The sequence below is a fragment of the Pinus tabuliformis genome, chromosome 5_2 (genome assembly GCF_031772625.1).
Source record: "Pinus tabuliformis cultivar Carrire ecotype Pingquan chromosome 5_2, CPIR1, whole genome shotgun sequence".
NCBI classification, from domain to species: domain Eukaryota; kingdom Viridiplantae; phylum Streptophyta; class Pinopsida; order Pinales; family Pinaceae; genus Pinus; species Pinus tabuliformis.
In genome coordinates, this window is record NC_142306.1 from 979,199,610 (window position 1) to 979,222,479 (window position 22,870).

The 22,870-nt window shown below is 36.5% G+C and overlaps 1 protein-coding gene across 4 annotated transcripts in view; it reads left to right on the forward strand.

The window, feature by feature from the left end:
• Nucleotides 1-2,779: 2,779 nt before the first annotated feature.
• The window catches only part of LOC149162565 (pyruvate decarboxylase 1-like), a 57,194-nt gene continuing 37,103 nt past the window's right edge, over nt 2,780-22,870 (forward strand). For 3 of the 4 annotated variants that reach the window (XM_089437323.1, XM_089437321.1, XM_089437322.1), the window contains exons 1-2: nt 2,781-3,920; nt 4,031-4,194. In XM_089437323.1, coding sequence (XP_089293449.1) covers nt 3,225-3,920; nt 4,031-4,194 — 860 coding nt within the window. In that variant the 5' untranslated portion in view covers nt 2,781-3,224. Of the gene's footprint in view, nt 3,921-4,030; nt 4,195-8,942; nt 9,579-22,870 lie in introns of those variants that run through there. The other variant, XM_089437320.1, reaches the window with a different exon arrangement.

A 22,870-nucleotide genomic window follows, 5' to 3' on the forward strand; every position in this document is an offset into this window, starting at 1 on the left:
GCCTTCACAAAAGCAACACTCTGGTTAACTTCCCGGTTTATGCAGTCAACCTGTCATTTACCGTGCAGTTTCCTTAGTTCGAGAAGCTTCTGGTTGTGGCACGATGCGGGGCAACTGTGCATACAGTTACAAATGTGATGGAATATCTAAAAAGGATAATTATAGAATAAGGTTGAACTGATCATATGGTAAATAAATAATTTTAAATATTAATCCAATTTAATTTAAATAACAAAATAATTAAGAAATACTTCTGGTTTAGTAAAAATATATTGAAATTAAAGTAAAACATTAATAAATCGTTAAAATTATATGTCTTTATATTACAACAATATGACCATTGCATTTAAGTAAAAGAATATAATAGCTTTTGATGCAATCATATTTACGGTGATAAAAAAAAACAAAACATTAAAGCAAGTTGCAACCAAGGTCCTATGCCCGCGGACACCCCTGAGGATCGGCGTAATAAGTAACCATAATTTTCAGAGATAACCTGAATTTTCAGAAGTATTAGGTAAACAGGCAACCCTTCATAGGGTATAGTATTATTTAATTTTTTAAAAAACTTATAGAAATCAAATTTTAAAGTATTATTTAATTTTTTAAAAAACTTATAGAAATCAAATTTTAAAGTTTTCTTAAGGTTAAATTTTGGTAAGCACCTCTATGACGTGCCAGCCAGAGGCCTCTGGAAGAGTTCTGTGGTCTTCAATTTTGAAGACTGAGTCCACGCCATCACCTACCCTGGTTAATTGTACATGGAAATCCTAGACTTATCGATTACGGCTCAAAATAAATAGCTTATTATAGAGGGGTCGTTAAAGGAGGCTGAGGAATTGTTTGGATGGTTAAAAGTAGCTGGAATCTGGATAAAATTTTTTCAAAAAATCTTATAGAGGCAGTGTTTGAATCATATTTTCAATGGTGGAAATAGATTCAACACCATTAAAAATGTCTAACACACCTAAAATTTTGAAGTTTAATGACTATAACTTGGATTTACAAAAATCCTTGTTAAATTTTCTCTAAATATGACCGTAATTTCTATAACTCTCACAAATAATATATAGAATATTAACTGTCTACCTTATTTTGACCTTAACAAAATCGGTCAGCGTATATAACCACCCATTAATGCCTTATAATAAGCTGAATATTTATAATAAGCTTTACAATTTCACTCATACTCGACGCTTTCTCAACACGCCATCCCCACCCTGGCTCGTGGAAATCCGACCGACATTTTGAAATCTCAATTAATAATAAAAAATTTAGTGTATATCCATCCACACCCATAAGCATCAAACCATGACACAGCAATATCAGATTGTTTTTTTTTATAATTAAGATTACGATACGCTCAAGAATGAATTCATTGGATTTTTAAATGGTCACTTATCTGTTGTCATTTTTTATTTGTTAAAAGGTGTGTGTTCGAATTAATGAAGTAAAATAGACAATCTGCGCTCCTTGATTCATGGATCACTGAATTGTTCTTTAATATTTCAACTCTGAAAATAAGATTGTAATTTGTTGTTATTTAATTAACACGATTGGCGAATGCATTACTAATTTCTCAAAACAGATTGATGTTTTTGAGTAAATTTTATCTGAAGCAGAGCCGTGACCAAGATTGTTTCTGCAACTGGGTATGGTAACTCGACAGTCATCGTTTATATGATGAGAGGCCCTGATCTTCAGTAATATGTGACCGTTCTAAAAGGTTAGCATCCATCAACCTTAATCGTAGATACCATGTATTAAGCTTTTGAAAGAGTTTAAAATGATTTTGTTTTAATTTACTTGTTATTAATATGTAAATAAATAATATAAATATGTATAAATTTGATTTTATTGGAATTTCGCTTATATTGGATAATTGGGTGGAAGAATAGTTGGAAATTATTGTGATTATTTTTATTTAGTTTTAATTCTATGGATATGATAAATTTTATTAGTTTAATTAAGTAATTTTATTTATAAACCAATATAATGTGATAAATTTATTAATAAGTAAATGAATATTGATTTAAATTTATCATTTTTATTTATTATATATTAAAAATAGTAAGACACCTTAAAAAATTAATATAGATTTATTCAATTATTATATAATTATTTAAAAATAAAAATCACTTATTTATATTAACAAGATATTTATTGTTTATTACAAAATTTGTTTTCAGCACATGGAAATGAAATAGATTTTAACAAATAAATTAAATTATAATAAAAATTATATTATTTTACTTAATATCAATAAAGAAAAATTAGTAAAAAATTATTAATAATATATTTATTTATATATATTTAAAATATATTTACCTATATTTTATATAGAAAATGTAAAATTTTCTAAACAATTTTCTCAATAACTTTCTCCAAAAAACATTCTCATTAAAAAAACATTATTAATCAATAACTGAAAATACACAAGATAGCTCAATTTATTAATCCATAAAACCTAAATTCATTGGATTCTAAATTTTAACACTAATTTAAATTCATTATTTTTAATCTAATTTACCTATATTTAAAATTAAAAACAAATACTAACTACAATGCAACACTGTTCCATGTGCAACTCAGAACTAAAAAACATAATTCAGTTCCACGTTGAAGTCAGAATTAAAAAAAAATTTAAAAGGAAAGTTAAAAGCTACTGTAGCCACCTAGAAAGTGTCCAGGAAGCTACTCAGCAATTCATATTTTTGCATCGTTAAACTGACATCTCTCCTCCCAGTCAACCGGTTACATGGAAGTTCCTTGAATACTTTAAACAGATAACCCAACAGTACACTGAACACAAACTCTGACTTCATTCGATTGCTGAAGAGGTTTTTATACACCACAAAGAAGTTTCTGGAATTCTCCAGAAGAAGCTAGCTACTACAATAAATGCAATGCAGTAGTTGGAATTAATGTTTTCCAACAACTTTTGCGTGGTCTGAATTGTGGAGTTTGTGGAGTTGTTTTTAAACAGAGGAACATACAAAACAATTAATTTCCTCTGGTTTTACAACCGTTCACAGCAAAAACCACTTCCATTTTGCTTGAGTAAAAATTGATTTCACGCAATCAGCTTGAAGAACAGAAAATTTCCAAATCTCTCTAATCTCCTGAGATATTTTGGAGAGGTTCTAGCGAGCGAGCATCCAGAAAAGACAGGGCCACAAGCCGCGCGTTGTGTGTTTTGGGGCCGAATAATCCGTTTATCAAAGATGGATATGAGCATCAAGTACGTCAACTCAGAAAGGCCCTGCAACAAATCAGTGGCCTGTCTATTGCCGAGCGTCGAAGATGCGGGAGTAGCTCCTACGGTTTCCTCCTCAACACCGGGGCGCCATCCGGCGCGAAGGCTTGTCGAGGTTGGGATCAGGAGCGTTTTCTCTGTTCCCGGAGACTCCAATTTCACCTTACTGGTGGAGCCTGGCCTCAATCTCAGCGGCTGCTGCAACGAGCTCAACGCCGGCTACGCTGCTGATGGGTGTACCGTTACGTTCACAGTCAGGGGCCTCGGCGTCACCTCGGGGGCTTACAGTGAGAATCTGCCTGTCACCTGTAGCGTGGGGGGCCCTAATTCTAGCGACTATGGGACCAACGGCATTGCGATCTCGGGGGCTTACAGGGAGAATCTGCCCGTCACCTGTAGCGTGAGGCGGCCTAATTCTAGCGGCTATGGGACCAACGGCATTGCGATCTCGGGGACTTACAGGGAGAATCTGGCCGTCACCTGTAGCGTGGGGTGGCCTCATTCTAGCGACTATGGGACCAACGGCATTGCGATCTCGGGGGCTTACAGTGAGAATCTGCCTGTCACCTGTAGCGTGGGGAGCCCTAATTCTAGCGACCATACCATTGCGCTGCCCGGCTTCAGCCTGGAGTATCGCCGTTTCCAGACGGTCACATGGATTCAGGTCTTCTAATTCTATAGAATGTGTTGCTATATTTGTATTGGATTGCATGCTGATTTCTGATTTCATTCCTTGAGTAGGTCTAAGGGTGTTAGAATTTGCAAATTGTGCAGGTTATTGTGAATCACTTAGATGATGCCCACAAGCTCACTGACTATAATATTTCCATAGCACTTATGGAGAGTGAGCATGTGTATATCAGCATCAGCTGTAATCTTGCTGCCGTTCAACACCCCGCTTTCAGCCGGCAATTTGTTCCATATGCTCTATCACCCAGGTAACAAATTCTTGGAATTTTCATTAATATGTCTTTGTTAAAAATTCATATATATATATATATATATATATTTAGGAATTTTCATTAATATGTCTTTGTTAAAAATTCATATATATATATATATATATATATTTTGATAGGGTTAGTGTTTTTACAGTATTGATGGCTTATGGCTGTTATCTAACCATTTGTATACTAAAATGGATTCCTAATTTCCCCTTATAAGTATGCATTCCTAATCTCCTTTTTTTGCAGTATGCCGTAAATAAATCCACAGACAAAACAATTATGAAATAAATATGGTTATTTGACATCATTTATACTAAAATCTTTGAGAGATTCAGAAACTGGTGTTATTTTCCGGGTAGCATCCTTCTATTCCGGTACTAATATTACTGGTGATTTGGTGCTTTTCCCATTAAGGATCAAAACTGCCTAGTTTTTTTTATGATGGTTATTGTAAATTTTTTAAATAAGGTTAAATGTTTTTTTGGGTAACCTTCCGCTTGTAGTTGCTATATATGCGTTTTGAACGAAATTTTGTTAAAAAGGCATATCTCTATGCCGGATCTGATCCACATGAATATGAGAACTTATCTCACTTATTTAGTCAGTATTTCTTCTAGAATGTTGGAATGCTGTGTGTAAAATGTAACGGGTAAACATGAATCTGCATGATTTAATTATCATAATAATAGTGAGAGAGATCTGGTTAACATTGCCCCCATTAAAAAAAATTGCCAACCAGGAAACTTGGTTGATGTTATAGCGTCATTGACAGCCTAGTTACCAAATTCGGTTGAATATTCGTCAATTCGTTCGATTGGGCTGAACTGTCCGTTTTACAATCAAAGACGATATAACCGGGAGACATTAAGGGAGGATGGGGTGATCACAAACTGGTTTCTCTTTTGTTTAAATCATACAAAAAATATTAATAGATTATGGTTTACATTCCTTCTAGCCGAGAGAAAGGGAGTAGTCAGCCAGTAAGCTAAACCAACGGGCAGATTATACGTAAATTTGGTAAATTTGAAATATATAAATAAATTTTTTGAAATATCTAATAGGCAAATTTTAAGTAAATTTTGAAATATATAAATAACCCATTTTTAGAATTGAATTTTTTTGAATAGTATGATGACAATTTATTTAAATGTTTTAGTGTTATTCGCATTAATACTCCCTGCCTTTTCATTCTAGTTTTCGATTATATTGAGGCTCTCTCTTGATAAGAGGTTTTGGATTGTGCCGCGTTTGATAATCCAGGCAGGGTATTTTGGCTACCCCTGCTAACCAAGTCTGGACATTTCACTGTTGATCTGATTTCTCTTCAGGTCACTTTTTTTTATATAACTCAGGCTAGCATTCAATTCCAACTCGAATCTACATTTTGATTTGGTCTAGCCTCTATCTCTGCACAATTTGCACCTATGTAGTTCAATCTATTCAGGATCTCTCTGCTAAAATTCGCCTGCTCCCTTTCACTTGGTCTACTATTGCACTCAAGTCTCACTTGTTTTAGCAACTCACTCTCACATATATATAGTCTCTAGAACATTTTCAATTGTTTAACTCTATATTTAAATATTACTAACTCCTTTACCATGCATATCGATCCATGGTATCATTGGTTGACTAGGTCACTCAATTCAACTTGCTTCCACTCTCTCAGGAATTTCTTGACTCCCAGGGATCTCACTCATTGCTTTTCCACTACTACAACAAAATTCGTATTAATAATCATGCCAACTTGTATGGAGTAGTTCATCGATAGCTCCCTTTTGTCCAAACTTGTACCACTCGTGCCCTTCACATATGCCCATGTCTCTGATCACGGACCTATCATACCGAGACCTTGGATACCATGAACCTTTTCACCCTTTACAACTCTAGGTGTCTTGATGATTAGCCCTTAGTAGCTACTTCTTAACACATGACTGAGGGTTGTGACCAAGTGCTTGATATTGAGAACACACCATACCAAAGTTGTGTCGAAGGCTTGCAATTTGTAAGTGCTAAAACTTAGCACTTCATAACCTGGTGCCATGATTGAGCACTTATATACCAGATATCAGAGACCTTTTAAACACTTTAGCTCCATGTGATAGACCATTATTAAGCACCCAAGGTCCTTGAATCAGGTAGATAGAATTTCATTTAATAGAATTCTTCAACCTTGACTGCAATTGACATCTTTTTCCCTATCACATTGGACTACTGCATACCAAAGCGCTTCATTTTTCTTTCATTATGGTGCCTTGGCACCCCATATAGGGATCCATGATGACTAAGCCTTTGGATATTTATTATTATGGCCCGTAATATTGTTTTTATAACTTTTCTTTTGTCAAAAATAAATAGACAGGAAAACCTTGCCTATCTAGATCATGGGGCGACTGTTGAGGCCTCTGGGTCACCACATCAATTCATTGTAGACCAATCACTATCCACCACGTGGTCCTTTTTTTATTTCACCTTTTCCTAGTCATATATACCACATCATACTGAATACCAACCTTGACGTTTATATATATATAAGTGGACTCTAGTGCGTGATACTCGAATCCCCCAATATGAATGATCTAAGAGGCTCCACGAAACCTCAAAATCAAAGTGCTCAGAATTTGATGGGAATATTGCCATTGCGAAGAGCTTGGCGACAGTTTTTCCAATGGCACAAACGACGCCTCAAAAGGCCTTTGTATGATGAAGATATAGCCAACTGAAGTTTAGTCAAAACAATGAAAAAAAATGGGCATTGACAATGCCATTTGACACTCCTAAAATAGGCCAAGTGGCACCATCAAGTGAGTGCCACGTGGCACCGTACCCATCCACGTGGGTCATGTCGGTAGACCTATCAACAATTAGTAGACCAATATGGGGCCGCCATGTGGTAGCACCTGGTTCACCATTTTAATTGGATGTGAGAACAAAACTTTGGTTGGACCCATGTGGGGTCAAACTAATGACCTAACTTGTGGGGCCACATGTCATTCCAAGTTGGGCAACATCAAAATTAAGGAATAGTTAAGTCATGGTTAAAATTGGTTACAAATATAGTGGAGAGCCACCATATTTGGCGATCTCGCAAAACCCCACCATTATAATATAATTTTCCAAACCTAAAATAAAGAAACCCATGGAATTGACCCTTAGACATCCCCATAATGGAATTGACCCTTAGACATCCCCATAAAACATACTTTATATACAATTTGCCAACCAAACAACAAATAGGGGGGACTCGGTAAATTTTTCCCACACATTAATATATAAACCTTCCCATTCTCATGTTGGTGGAGGCATTAAACTAGCGGTGTGGAACCAAGCACATGAGAGTTGAATAGGAACCGGGTAGGTGTTTAGGGGGACGCGTGCCTAGGGAAGGAACACATTTTGAGATAGATCCTAGGGGAATAGTTTTTGAAAATATTCATGGAATATTCTACTACTCTGGGATAGTCTACAATGTTGATATTCTCAGAGGGATTCTAAGATGATGACTACAAAACCATATGATGCTTATATTCATTCTTCACCATTTTTCAAGATGAGTCCATTGGTGTAAAAAAAATATGGATTTGAGTAGAATATCTAAGGGCTTGTGGTTGAATCTCACATGCATCATTAATGCTAGGCACGAAGTTTGAGACAAAAATGCACTTGAGTGGGCCTAATACAGCTTGAGTGGGCCTAATGGTTAAGAGCATGTGTTTCCTCCTAAGAGGTCACAGGTTCAAAACCAAAGGGGGGTAGAGTATGTATGCCTTCGTAGACTTAGCAGTCAAATCGCTGCGCGGAGGTGGGTCCCTTGTCCCACAAACAAGGGGGTCTCATACACCAATTTGGTGTCTGGCTTGGCTGTGACCTTAAAAATGGATATTATTTTTATTTTTATTAGTAAAAAATTGCAGAATGATGAGATAAGCTTATTGGTGTTGTGTTTGATGCATTTTGAGCATATTATGGAGTGTTTTGAGCATATTATGGAGTGTTTTGGCATGAAAACTAATGTAAGTTTCATTTATTATTGATTTGTACCTTTTGAGATTTGTAAAAGGGAGAACATGTATTTGCAGATATGCTTGAGTCTGAACAACAGATTCAAAAATAATCCTTGCTACTTTATGTGAGAGTTTAGCCCCTTTAACTTTGGAGAGAGAGAACAATTTATGCCACTTTATGTGAGAAAATTCAACCCCTTTGAAAGGGATAACAGTTATGCCGCTTTATGTGAGAGAGTTTAGCCGCATTGAAGGGAGAATAGTTGTGCCACTTTATGTGAAAGTCCAACCCCTTTGATTTGGGAAAAAATGAGAACAATTTTTGCCACTTGTAGTGAGAATTCATTCCTTTTTAATTGTCAAATGAAAACATCTCTATCGTAGGAGAGATATTTCCACATAATTGTTGAATGTCTCTTTAAAAGAGAGACATTACCACTCGATATGAGAGTTCAAATCTATTGTATTGACCGGGAAAGAGTGCATCATTGAAGAACCAACTAATGAAGCGACTACACAGTTGAATGGAGCCTGGAGACGGAGGTCACATGTTGTGGGGGAACTCCGCTATCACGTTCTAGTGCATTTGCCCATATTTCCATTTCATCATGTGTTTCTTTTTATGTGTGTTTCACTTATGGTTATTTCATGCAGTTAATTTTAAAGCCATCAAAGTAAAGATCCTAGATCATGTTGTTATAAGAGTAGGATTGACAGGTATTGCAGCTGTTGAACCAGAGATGGGAAAAGCATCGAAAAGTGCATGGTTCAAACAACTCAAGGAAATCAACTCGAGGTTGGGATAAGGAGCGTTTTCTCTGTTCCCGGAGACTTCAATATCACCTTACTGGTGGAGCCTGGCCTCAATCTCAGCGGCTGCTGCAACGAGCTCAACGCCGGCTACGCTGCTGATGGGTGTGCCGTTACGTTCACAGTCAGGGACCTCGGCGTCACCATTGCGATCTCGGGGGCTTACAGTGAAAATCTGCCCGTCACCTGTAGCGTGGGGGGCCCTATTTCTAGCGACTATGGGACCAACGGCGTTGCGATCTCGGGGTCTTACAGTGAGAATCTGCCCGTCACCTGTACCGTGGGGGGCCCTAATTTTAGCCACTATGGGACCAACGGCATTGCGATCTCGGGGGCTTACAGGGAGAATCTGCCCGTCACCTGTAGCGTGGAGGGGGTCTAATTCTAGCGACTAAGGGACTAACGACATTGTGATCTCGGGGGCTTACAGTGAGACTCTGCCCGTCACCTATAGCGTGGGGACCCTAATTCTAGCGACCATGGGACCAATGGCATTCTGCATCATACCATTGGGCTGCCCGGCGTCAGCCTGGAGTATCGCCGTTTCCAGACGGTCACATGGATTCAGGTCTTCGAATTCTATAGAATGTGTTGCTATACTTGTATTGGATGGCATGCTGATTTCTGATTTCATTCCTTGAGTAGGCCTAAGGGTGTTAGAATTTGCAAATTGTGCAGGTTATTGTGAATCACTTAGATGATGCCCACAAGCTCACCGATTATGACATTTCCATAGCACTTATGGAGAGTGAACATGCGTATATCAGCATCAGCTGTAATCTTGCTGCCGTTCAACACCCCACTTTCAGCTGGCAATTTGTTCCATATTCTCTATCACCCAGGTAACAAATTCTTGGAAATTAATTAATATTTCTTTGATTAAAAATTCTTATACATATACATAATATTTTCTAAAAATTTATTAATTAGTGGTTTTTTATTGAATACTAGAACATATATGTATAATTTTTCAAACTAAAATAATGACTTATAATATGGTATATACATAATATTTAAATTTTAAAAAATACGTCGTTTCAATGCACAATTTCTATTTTGAAAAATTTTGTTACAAACTTTTACTGATAAGAACGGCCTACTTTCACTGACCTCTCTGGTCTCTTGATTCTGGTGAGGGGTATTACTTCCTCTGAGGATCGAATCTTGGTATCTTGGTAGTTGCTATAATAGTGGCCTTCTTTCACTTCACTGACCTGTCTGCCCTCTCAAATCTAGTGACGTACGTTTTTCCAGTATTGCTTTCACTTTGGCCTCTCCAATCTAGTGACGGTAGGGTTAGTGTCTTTTTGATGGCGTGTCGTTGCTTATTTGGGTATTATATATATATTTTGATAGGTTAGTGTTTGTACAGTATTGATGGCTTATGGTTGTTATCTAACCATTTGTATACTAAAATGGATTCTTAATTTCCCCTTATAAGTATGCATTCCTAATCTCCCTTTTTTTGCAGTATGCAGTAAATAAATCCACAGACAAAACAATTATTAGATAAATATGGTTATTTGACATCATTTATATTAAAATTTTCGAGAGATTCTGAAACTGGTGTTATTTTGCGGGTAGCATCCTTCCATTACGGTACTAATATTACTGGTGATTTGGTGCTTTTCCCATTAAGGATCAAAACTGCCTAGTTTTTTTTATGATGGTTATTCTAAATTTTTTAAATAGGGTTAAATGTTTTTTTTGGGTAACCTTCCGCTTGTAGTGGTTATATATGCGTTTTGAACGAAATTTTGTTAAAAAGGCATATCTTTATGCTGGATCTGATCCACATGAATATGAGAACTTATCTCACTTATTTAGTCAGATGAATATGAGAACTTATCTCACTTATTTAGTCAGATGAATATGAGAACTTATCTCACTTATTTAGTCGGTATTTCTTCTAGAATGTTGGAATGCTATGTGTAAAATGTAACGGCTAAACATGAATCTGCAGGATTTAATTATCATAATAATAGTGACAGAGATCTGGTTAACATTGCCCCCATTGACAGCCAGGAAACTTGGTTGATGTTATAGCGTCATTGACTGCCTAGTTACCCAATTCAGTTGAATATTCGTAATTCGTTCGATTTCGCTGAACTGTCCGTAAAAATTTGATCCGTTTTACAATGCAAAGATGATATAAGCGGGAGACGTTAAGGGGCGATGGGGTGATCACAAACTGGTTTCTCTTTTGTTTAAATCATAGAAAAGATATTAATAGTTTATGGTTTACATTCCTTCTAGCCTAGAGAAAGGGAGTAGTCAGCTTGTAAGCTAAACCAACGGGTAGATTATAAGTAAATTTGGTAAATTTGAAATATATAAATAAATTTTCTGAAATATCTAATAGGCAAATTTTAAGTAAATTTTGAAATATATAAATAACCCATTTTTAGAATTGAATTTTTTTGAATAGTATGATGACAATTTATTTAAATGTTTTAGTGTTATTCGCATTAATACTCCCTGCCTTTTCATTCTAGTTTTCGATTATATTGAGTCTCTCTCTTGATAAGAGGTTTTGGATTGTGCCGCGTTTGATAATCCAGGCACGGTATTTTGGCTACCCCTGCTAACAGTGTATATGTCGTATTACTTGAAGCTAATTTTTAGTTCTTTCTTTTGAAAGTTGGTGCGGGGTTTCCAAATCTAATTATGGCTCCAGGTTTGAAAAAATGAAGTTTTGTTATTAGCTATTGAGTAAATTCTTTTTTTTTTTTTTTTTTATTAACATATTTTCCTTTAAACCATAGTTACCAAATACGTCTCAATCTGTGGAAAAAATACGGAAATTAGTGAATTCGATTCGTATTTCGAATAGTTTGATAAAAATTCGATCCGGATTCACTTCACCCTGTGAGAGTGTACATTCCTAATCAGACTCATCCTATTATTTCTTGACTATTGTTTTTGCATATTATTATTACCTACTATTGAATCGCTGCATAATGTGAGAGCGTGCATTTTTAATTAGACTATTCCTATTATATCTTGGAGTATTTTTTGCAGATTAGTATTACTTACTATTACTGGCTGGTTACATAAAATGCAAGCCTAATCTTTCTAATTAGATAAACAAAAAAATCTGAAGTGTCTCCAATGGTAAATGTAATTATTTTTAAATTAAAAATAGATGTTAATGGAGGTAAGAGAGCAGTAAAATAGAAACTAATGTAAAATGGAAACTGATGCCAATAAAGGCAGGATAGCAGATAAAATGGAAACTAATGGCGACGGAAATTTACCAAGATTTTAAAATTTAGACAAAATATATGTCAATGGAAACAAGATAAGAGGTAAAATGGAAACTAATGGCAACCTGAAATTTTCAGATTTCAAAATTTTAATGTTTCCTTTAATGGTTTAAAAAGCTGAGATAAGTAGGAAAGAAAATTTTGAAGTTGACTAAAAACTAATTGATTTTTTTATATATATTTATGTTAAGAATTGATTTTTCGATATATATTTTTGTTAAAAGGAATTTAAAAAAAATTAAGTTTTAAATATTTAATTTTTAAATGTCTTAACTATAAAAAGGATTTTAAAATAAAATCAGAAACTAAATACGGATATATTTTTTAGTTTTGTATATTATATTGATTAAATTTATTTAAATTTCAAAATAAATGGGAAGAAAATGAAAGAAAAGTATTTAAGTTATATATATATATATATATATATATATATATATATAAAAGATGTATAGTGCCGAATTTTCTCGGAATTGAATTTTTTTCTTCCGAATTTTTATCGTATCGTATCGAATTCGAATCCGAATTCGAATTCGAACTTGATAACTATGCTTTAAACTATACGAATTGTGTAGCTGCGATGGAAATTAAAGCTGAATTCTTAAATGTAGCAGTGAAGCCAGTTTTGGTAGGTGGACCAAAGATGAGAGTTACTTAAGGCAAAACGTTCGTTTGTGGAATTAGCCGATGCGTCGGGTTATCCCCTGGCTGTTATGTCCTTGGGTAAGGGATGATAAAAATTGATATTCTATTAATTAAATGGCTTTCCAGGTGAGATACTTGGAGAGTGCCTAAGCACTTCACACATATATTTATTTTACAATTAGGAGAACAACGTAGTATATATAAGCTTTCTCACAATCAGGGTAGTTTCAACCACTCCCTAGATAGTAAGATCTGAGGTCTAAGATTAGAGTCTCAATTTTATCATCACCATAACAGTGATTTAAGTTTAGCTTTCTCCATTAATTCTAACAAGGGACATGTTCCAGAGACTCATCCTTATTTCCTAGGCACTTAATGGGGTGAAGTAATTACTGCATTATTTGCCGAAATAGTTGAGTCCGCAAATACATATTTATTTGCAGAGCTGATTCAGGGTGGTTTCAACCACTCCCTAAATAGTAAGATCTAAGGTCTAATATTAGAGTCTCAATCTTATCATCACCATAACAATGATCTAAGTTTAACTTTCTCCATTAATTCTAACAAGGGACATGTTTCAGAGACTCATCCTCATTTCCTAGGCATTTAATGGGGTGAAGTAATTACTGCATTGTTTGCCGAAATAGTTGAGTCTGCAAATGCATATTTATTGGCAGGGCCGATTTTCAATTGCAATAATTCAGTGGGATGTTCTTTGTTATTGAAAAAGGAGAAAGCTATTATTCTGGTTATTCTTCGTATTAACTTTATTAGTTGGGGGAATTGGAGGAGTTTGGTAAGCATGTATTACAATTTAAAAGAAACATATATCAAGAGAAAGTAGATAGGGGTCTCATTCAGATAGTCCACAAGGCATAATTATTTCCATTAAATTGTTGAGGCTTATTTGAGGAAGAACTTTCTTGGCTAGCCATTTTCTTGTAGGATTTCCCTTTCTGCGATTAGATTGTTTTTGAAGAAAACTTAAACTTGTTCGGATACAAATCAACATTCACAGGGGGTGAATTATTATTATATAGTTTTTAATAATATTTAAGTTGTTTTTAATAAGCCATATAAAAACACCTTAAATCATAATGCACATAGATACATCACGACACTCTGAGTTTTACATGGAAATCCATACGAGAGAAAACTACAAAAGTTATCCTACTTAGATGAATGTAAGTACCAACATACTTATTGGCACCACCTAGAAAGAGACACCCATCCCTTGATTTACAGGAACCAACCTTAAGGAGACATAATTCCCTAATTTATAGCCACCAACCTGAAAGAGACACCAATTCCCACTATTTTATATTTTGAATTTTAATCTTTGTTGTTCTAAACAACGCCTTATTCATGTACATTCAATATGTTTCAAGTTTGGACATTTCACTGTTGATCTGATTTCTCTTAAGGTCACCTTTTTTTATATAACTCAGGCTAGCATTCAATTGCAACTCGAATCTACATTTTGATTTGGTCCAGCCTCTATCTCTGCACAATTTGCACCTATGTAGTTCAATATATTCAGGATCTCTCCACTAAAATTCGCTTACTCCCTTTCACTTGGTCGCTATTGCACTCAAGTCTCACTTGTTTTAGCAACTCACTCTCACATATATATTGTCTCCAGAATATTTTCAATTGTTTAACTCTATATTTATATATTAAAACCTCCTTTACCATGCATATCGATCCATGGTATCATTAGTTGACTAGGTCACTCAATTCAACTTGCTTTCACAGTCTCGGGAATTTCCTGACTCCCAGGGATCTCACTCATTGCTTTCCCACTACTACAACAAAATTCATATTAATAATCATGCCAACTTGTATGGAGTAGTTGATCGATAGCTCCCTTTTGTCCAAAATTGTACCACTCGTGCCCTTCACATATGCCCATGTCTCTGATCACAGACCTATCATACCGAGACCTTGGATACCATGAACCTTTTCACCCTTTACAACTCTAGGTGTGTTTATGATTAGCCCTTAGAAGCTACTCCTTAACACATGACTGAGGGTTGTGACCAAGTGCTTGATATAGAGAACACACCATACCAAAGTTGTGTCGAAGGCTTGCAACTTGTAGGTGCTAAAACTTAGCACTTCATAACTTGGTGCCATGATTGAGCACTTATATACCAGATATCAGAGACCCTTTAAACACTTTAGCTCCATGTGATAGACCATTAATAAGCAGCCAAGATGCTTGAATTAGGTAGATAGAATTTCATTTAATAGAATTCTTCAACCTTGACTGCAATTTATGTCTTTTTCCCCATCACATTGGACTACTGCATACCAAAGCGCTTCATTTTTCATTCATTATGGTGCCTTGGCACCCCATATAGGGATCCACGATGACTAAGCCTTTGGATATTTATTATTATGGCCCGTAATATTGTTTTTATAACTTTTCTTTTGTCAAAAATAAATAGACAGGAAAACCTTGCCCAACTAAATCACGGGGCGATTGTCAAGGCCTCTGGGTCACCACATTAATCCATTGTAGACCAATCATTATCCACCACATGGTCCTTTTTCCATTTCATTTGCTCCTAGTCATATATACCACATCATACTGAATACCAACCTTGACGTTTATATATATATATATATATATATATATATATATAAAAGTGGACTCTAGTGCTTGATACTCCAATCCCCCAATATGAATGATCTAAGAGGCTCCATGAAACCTCAAAATCAAAGTGCTTAGAATTTGATGGGAGTATTGCCATTGCGAAGAGCTTGGCGACAGTTTTCCAATGGCACAAATGACGCCTCAAAAGGCCTTTGTATGATGAAGATATAGCCAACTGAAGTTTTGCCATAACAATGAAAAAAAATGGACATTGACAGTGCCATTTGATACTCCTAAAATAAGCCAAGCGGCACCATCAAGTGAGTGCCACATGGCACCGTACCCATCCATGTGGGTCATGTTGGTAGACCTATCAACAATTAGTAGACCGATATGCGGCCGCCATGTGGTAGCACCTGGTTGGCCATTTTAATTAGACGTGAGAACAAAACTTTGGTTGGACCCATGTGGGGTCAAACTAATGACCTAACTTGTGGGGCGACATGTCATTCTAAGTTGGGCAACATCAAAATTAGTGAATACTTAAGTCATGGTTAAAATTGGTTACAAATATAGGGGAGAGCCACCATATTTGGCGATCCTGCCAAACCCCACCATTATAATATAATTTTCCAAACCTAAAATAGGGAGGCCCATGGAATTGACCCCTAGACATCCCCCAAAAAAATACTTTATTTACAATTTGCCAACCAAACCACCAATAAGTGGGGACTTGGTAAATTTTCCCCACACATTAACATATAAACCTTCCCATTCTCATGTTGGTGGAGGCATTAAACAAGAGGTGTGGAATCGAGCACATGAGAGTTGAATAGGAACCGGGTAGGTGGTTAGGGGGACCCCTGCCTAGGGAAGGAACACATTTTGAGATCTGTGGCATAGTCTACAATGTTGATATTCTCAGAGGGATTCTAAGGTAATGATCACAAAACCATATGATGCTTATATTCATTCTCCACCATTTTTCAAGATGAGTCCATTGGTGTAAACAAAATATGGATCTGAGTAGAATATCTAAGGGCTCATGGTTGAATCCCACATGCATCATTAATGCTAGGCACGAAGTTTGAGACAAAAATGCACTTTTTAGAAGATGGTTATGTTTATAGTAAAAAATTGCAGAATGATGAGGCAAACCTATTGGTGTTGTGTTTGATGCGTTTTGAGCATATTATGGAGTGTTTTGGCATGGAAACTAATGTAAGTTTCATTTATTGTTGATAGTAAGTTTCATTTATTGTTGATTTGTCCCTTTCGAGATTTGTTTAATCTTCCAAAATTTGTTCTTCTTATCACCATGACTTGAATTTGATTTGGAATGGATGAATTATCTTTCGTTTTTTTTGCCTTTCTACGCAAGGTGCAGTTCCCCTCATCATCATTCTTGGATGAAGACCTATCTCTGGTGTTCTGTCAAATCTATTCTTGCACCAATTCATACCACAAACGCTCCCACTTTGGTATTTTCTCCCTCCCATTTACAGAATCTTGGTAGTTGTGCCATCTCTTGGGAAGTCCTAGAAGTTCTAGGCTGACCAAAACATCTTCAGAAACTTCAACACCAACACTTCCAAGCTCATCCCAACATTGGGTGAACTTGGTCAAGTACTTTAGTATTGTGTCACCCTTCTCCATCTTGATTTTCCTAAGCTTGTCCTTTAGTGCTAGCTTCCTGTGGTCATTGTTGTTTTGAAACAAGTATGTCAAGGCCTTCCACATTGCATATGGAGTCTCCTTCCCATGGAGGTTTGAGATAATATGATCTTGAACTCCTTCTAGTATGATCCTTCTCGCCTTTGCAACACATTTCCTCCACTCTTCCATATCTTAAGCATCAGTTGTTGGAGGCTTAGGAATATCTTTGTCTATGAATTCCTTTAGCCCATTGTCTTCCAATGCTGCCTCCATCTTTTCCTTCCAAGCAATATAGGTCGAACTACCCTCAAGGGAATATTCAAGTCTCAATTCATAGAACGACATCCTGCTGGCTCTAAATAATGATACTGAAAATTCGATTTCACCTGCAAAAGACAAACTCGTATTCTTCTCTTCTAGAGTGATTTTTGCTCCGATACCATGTAGAAATTCCTTGTAGATTCAAACTAATAATTGTAATTTAATAAAATAATTGACTTGAATCTAGTCTACTCATCAGCAGAAATAATTAAACGATCTCAAAATCCGAAAGCATACAAGAGAAAGAATTCAATCAACATATTACACAATGATTTCCTAGGGAAAGCCACAGCTAAAAACCCCTGCTATTTGCATATTGCATTAGTCAGAAAATGTGAGAAGATTACAATGCCTTGCTCAAGCCCGAGCAACCTCTACACTATCTCTATTTGTCTCACTTGTTCCTAGACAAGCCCAAACTAATACTTAACCAAATTTTGTCTTGCCTAAGTCCCTATTTCCTTGCATTGTTTCCTTGGTAATTAGGCCCTTAGTAATTAGAGAAATTCCTTAATATGAATTGTGCAATCCTCATAGGCCTTCCTCTGACTGCATGCACCACCTGTACAATTCAGATTATTATACAATTAATAGTACACTATCCCAGAACTCCAATCTCAACTCGGTAACTCTTATATCTGACATGCATGAGTTTTTTATGAGAGAATCATTAGTTAACTGGTTGAACACATGAAGCAACACCCCATTGTCTAACCTCCTACTAGTTCCTCCATCAGTTGGAACTAGTTTAACTGAATTAATTAATTACAACTCAAAATAAACTCAACAAGGGCTCTTATAATGTAGGAGACACTCTACATGAATTTAGTTAGACCCTCAACTCGAATGAACTGAGCCAACTAAGTCAATTTAACTTAGTTAACTCGTACAAGTTGTCTTGTGATGCGGAATTACAATTTTATTCCTAATTTAATTTAAGGAAAAATTAAATTAGGATTTTCTTATTGCATTTTCAACGCAATGGGCCCCAACGATGCGTTCTTTCTACAAAGGTAACTAGACTTTGTCGCCCACGTGGAACTTGCATGGTTCTCGATGTTGATCATGACATTGTTTATACTTATCATTTTATTTGTCTAATATGTCATGGACATGTTGGAAGATGCGTTGAATGCACTCAAAGAAGTTCTTAGCCTATCAACTTCACACTGTACATGAGCTGAATTTGCCTGAGTCATTGCAAGTGGTATGGAAACATCAATTGGACATAGTGGCTGGAATTTCAATCCCACCTGAAAGAGGCTATGGCTAGTTGAGTTGTGGAGAGATTTATTGTAGTTTTTTTTCAACATAAGGGAGGCTCTCATCCCATCTTCGTGGGTGCTTGGATGTGTACATGTGCACAATGTGCACGATCATCATGTTGATGACCTCTATTTGGCCATCAGTTGGGGGTGGAACATTATAGACTTAGTGAGCTTGGTACCCAACAACGACAGGCTTGACCATAATGCACTTAGAAACCTGTTGTCCCGATTTGAGATAGTGGACTGTGGGATCCAAAAGTGTGCCCATACTCATTCAAATAAGAGTTTGGCAGTGGATTTTGCTATGATACTCTTTTTGTAGGCTGCCAAAATGACCATATTAGAGAATCTATCGATGACCACAAAAACATAGTCGTTGCCATGCTTGGTAGAAGGAAGGCCCGACATGTAATCCATGGAGATGGATTACAAGGGTCAGCTAGGAGTAAGCAAAGGAGTATACAGGCCTTGCTTCTTGATTGTAGGTTTGGAAATGGCACAAGCAATGTAGTATTTGATGTAATTCCCAACATCCTATCAAAGGTTCGACCAATAAAAATACTTCTATAGCACTGCCACTGTTTTTTCTACCCCAAAATGTATAGTTACTCAATTGTAGTGTGCCTCCCAAATCATCTTGGCATGCTCACTTGAAGGAACACAGAGGTGTCCCAGGTGACATAATAGTGTGTCCTGGAGGTGAAAATTTGGGACCTGCTTACCTTCCAAGAGCATCTGTATGTGGTGTTTAATTCTGGATCACTGTTGTAAAGAGGTGGCCATTCCAATGTCTCGTTTCCATAAGATTCAAGTACAGTGGTCAAGGCCACAATCGTTGGTCAGCTGAGACAGTCTGCAACATTATCGGTGCTACCTTCTTTGTACTTGATGATCAAATGGAATTGTTGCAAATATGTAGAAATTTTTTATGTGAGTTACAAGATGCATGCACAACCTTTAGGAGCAAGGAAAATGTTAGAGACTTGGTGGTTGAGAGGGAGCATGAATTACCTCTCAACATGCATCCTCAGATGCAGCTTCAGAAGAAGCCTCAGAAGCAGCTTCAACAAGTTGTGGAGCAGCCACAATTGGAGAAGCAGAGAGGAGGCCGAGTGGAGACATCCACTCAAGAAGAGACTTCTTTTAGGGAGAAATTTTGAGGCAAGTGGGAATAAGGAGCACATGCATCCATACCTTCAGGCGTGAGGTGGGGCGTCTAAGAATTTCAGAAATTGGGTAGGATCCATTGAGGTGTCTTTTGTCTCGTGGATAAGTACCTTGCTACGGGGGCCCATAGTATTCAGTAGCAGGAGGATCAGTGTCAGTCAGATATTGAGGAGTGGAGAGCTGTGTTGAGAGTAGAGAAGGAGGTTCAGGAGCATAGTCAACAACAACAAAGTTTTCCGAGTAGACAGTTGCAGACACAGTTGATTGAATTTATTTTGTTTGGATGCTTTTTGGTTCAAATGTTGCAGTAGTAACAAAAATAATGACAAGAGTTGCATGTAGAACATTCCAAAGGTACTAGATCGGGATAGAGTTGAATGCATTTCTTATTGAGGGGGAGTGTTGAAAATAGCAACAAGAAAATCCTAATTTAATTTGTCATTGAATTAAATTGGGAATTAAATTGTAATTCTATTCTCATAGCAACTTGTACTAGTTAACTAAGTTAAGTTGACTTAGTTGGCTCAGTAAATTCGAGTTGGAAGTCTATCTAGAGTCATGTTGAGTGATCCCTAAATTTTACGGGCCAGGGTTGAGCTCTTATTGAGTTGTAATTATTTAATTTAGTTTAACTGAGTCAACTTTAGTTAAACTAGTTCTAACTGTTGGAGGAACTAGTGAGTGGTCAAGTGAATCAAATTGGATTTAATTCACATGTAGTGATCAATCATATAAGTGATAATTTACTCAAAAATAATTCATGTATGTCATTTTAGAGGAAAGCCCAGTTGAGATTAGAGTTCAAGGACAATGTACTATCAGTTGTAAAATCATCTAAATTAAATCGATAGTGAATGCAATTAGAGGAAGGCCTATGGATGGATTGCACAATTACTAGTGAGGAATTTCCCAATTAAATATGGGCTAATTCTCAAGTGAACAATGCAAGGAAGTAGGAGCTTGGAAGGCAACAAATTTGGCTAAGTATTGGCTTGAGTTGGTTTGTGAAGAAACGAGATAGATTGTACTTGTGAAGAGATTGTTCGGGTTGAACAAGCTTTGTATTTTCTTCTCAGATATTCTAGTTAATGTAATATACAGATAGCAAGGGTTTGTATCTTAGGCTTTCCCCAAAAAATTATTGTGTTGTGTGTGATTGAAATTATTCCTTTTTTTCTTCTTGATTACATCAATCAATTTTTGTTTCCATTGATGAGTAGAGTAGATTCAAGTCAATTGTTTTAACATATCACCATCTGCAGTTTCAATCTACAATAAAAATCTACATCTTGTCCTTGGTGAAACCACCCGATGGTTTAGAACTGTGGGTGTGGTGTGGTTGGTAGGCCTAACCGCTTCATGACCTCTGCTAAAATGAGGTCCTTTTGGCTCCCGCTATTGGCAATGAATTGTAGCAGAGAAACCTTCACCCACATCTGCAAGTGGAAGAAATGCTCCCCCTCCTCTCGATCTTCAGGTTCAATCTTTTGGATCTTGGTGGTGGCAACAGTGGCGTTGGGCTCTGCATCAATAATATTATTCTCTTTGTCATTCCCCTTGTTGGGTTTCGATTTAGTGTCAGAACATGCATCTGACTTTGAAGCCTTCAGCTCGACCATCAGTGAATGCTTGGCTCGACACTCATTTGTGTTGTGAGTGGGCATCTTATGGAACTCACACCATTTTCCTGTGTCCTTATTTTTGTTCGTGGTGTTTTTCTTTGCTTGTGGATTAGGTGGGTTGTCCTGGGATTTTTCCTTTGTTTTACGGTTTGGGGGTGCTTTTCCCTTACTTCGGATTCACATATCCAAAGTATCTCTTCTTCTATTTAAATTTATGCTCGACCTTAATAGTGAATCAATAGGCGGTGCCCAGCGAGGAGATGTCTAGGAACTCCATATCGTACTGGATGTAATTATGTAGATAGTCATGGTACTTGAGCACCAGATGCTGCTCAAAATCCTTGATACCCAACTTCGTGCGGAGGGTATGAAAAATATTTTTGATCTCTGACATGTCTTGGTCCCTTCCTTGTCGTAGTGTGGTCCACTTTATGTACTTATCTTCATTGCTTCTGACAGGGTAGTTTTGGTCCTTGATGACGTCTTGGAAATAATTCCAAGCAGATGCAACTGAAAACAATGAGGATTCCCCGTTGTCTTTCTTCTCACAGTAGGTTTCCCACTAGTTCTTGATGTGGGGGGTGGCTTTGAGGAGTGAAAAAGTAATATTTTCCATATTAGAAAAATCATGAATCAAAAAATATCCTTCGAACATATTTAACCATTTATTTATGAAATTTACATCTATCTGGCCTTTAAATATGGGAATGTCAAAGTTGACTTGTACCTTAAAGGGAGTAGTGCCTCTAGAGTGGTTGTTAGATGAAGATGCATCGCCTGTGGGTAACCGCCGAAGGATTTGGGAAAAGTTATCCATCATCACGTTCCTTTGTCGCTCGAGGGCTTCTTCGAGCAATACTTTGAAGGAATCTCCTGCTTCCTCATCTTTCTTTTCTTCCACCATGGGAGGTTGTTTGGGTTTGCAAGGCTGGTCTTGTAAAAGTCCAACTAGTTTGAGCCCTAACTCTTTATACCCCAACCTTATGCAAAAAAAAACAGAGAGAGAAAACCACTCTAATACCATTAATTCATAATTATGCAGGAACGCAACAAAATACATCTATAAACATAAACATAGATATGCAACATAAATAAATCTTAATTTCATTAATATAAAAGAACTGAAAGATAATTACATACATAATGGAAATAAACTAGCTCGGATGATGATAACTTATCTCTGAGAAGATATGTGGTGGCTACATGCATCTGAAATGTGTTACAATGAGGCTTGAAGGCCTATTTATTATTGAGAAACAATGGAAAACCGTAGACATCCAAAAACCTAACCCTAGGAGATGAAGCACCAAAATTA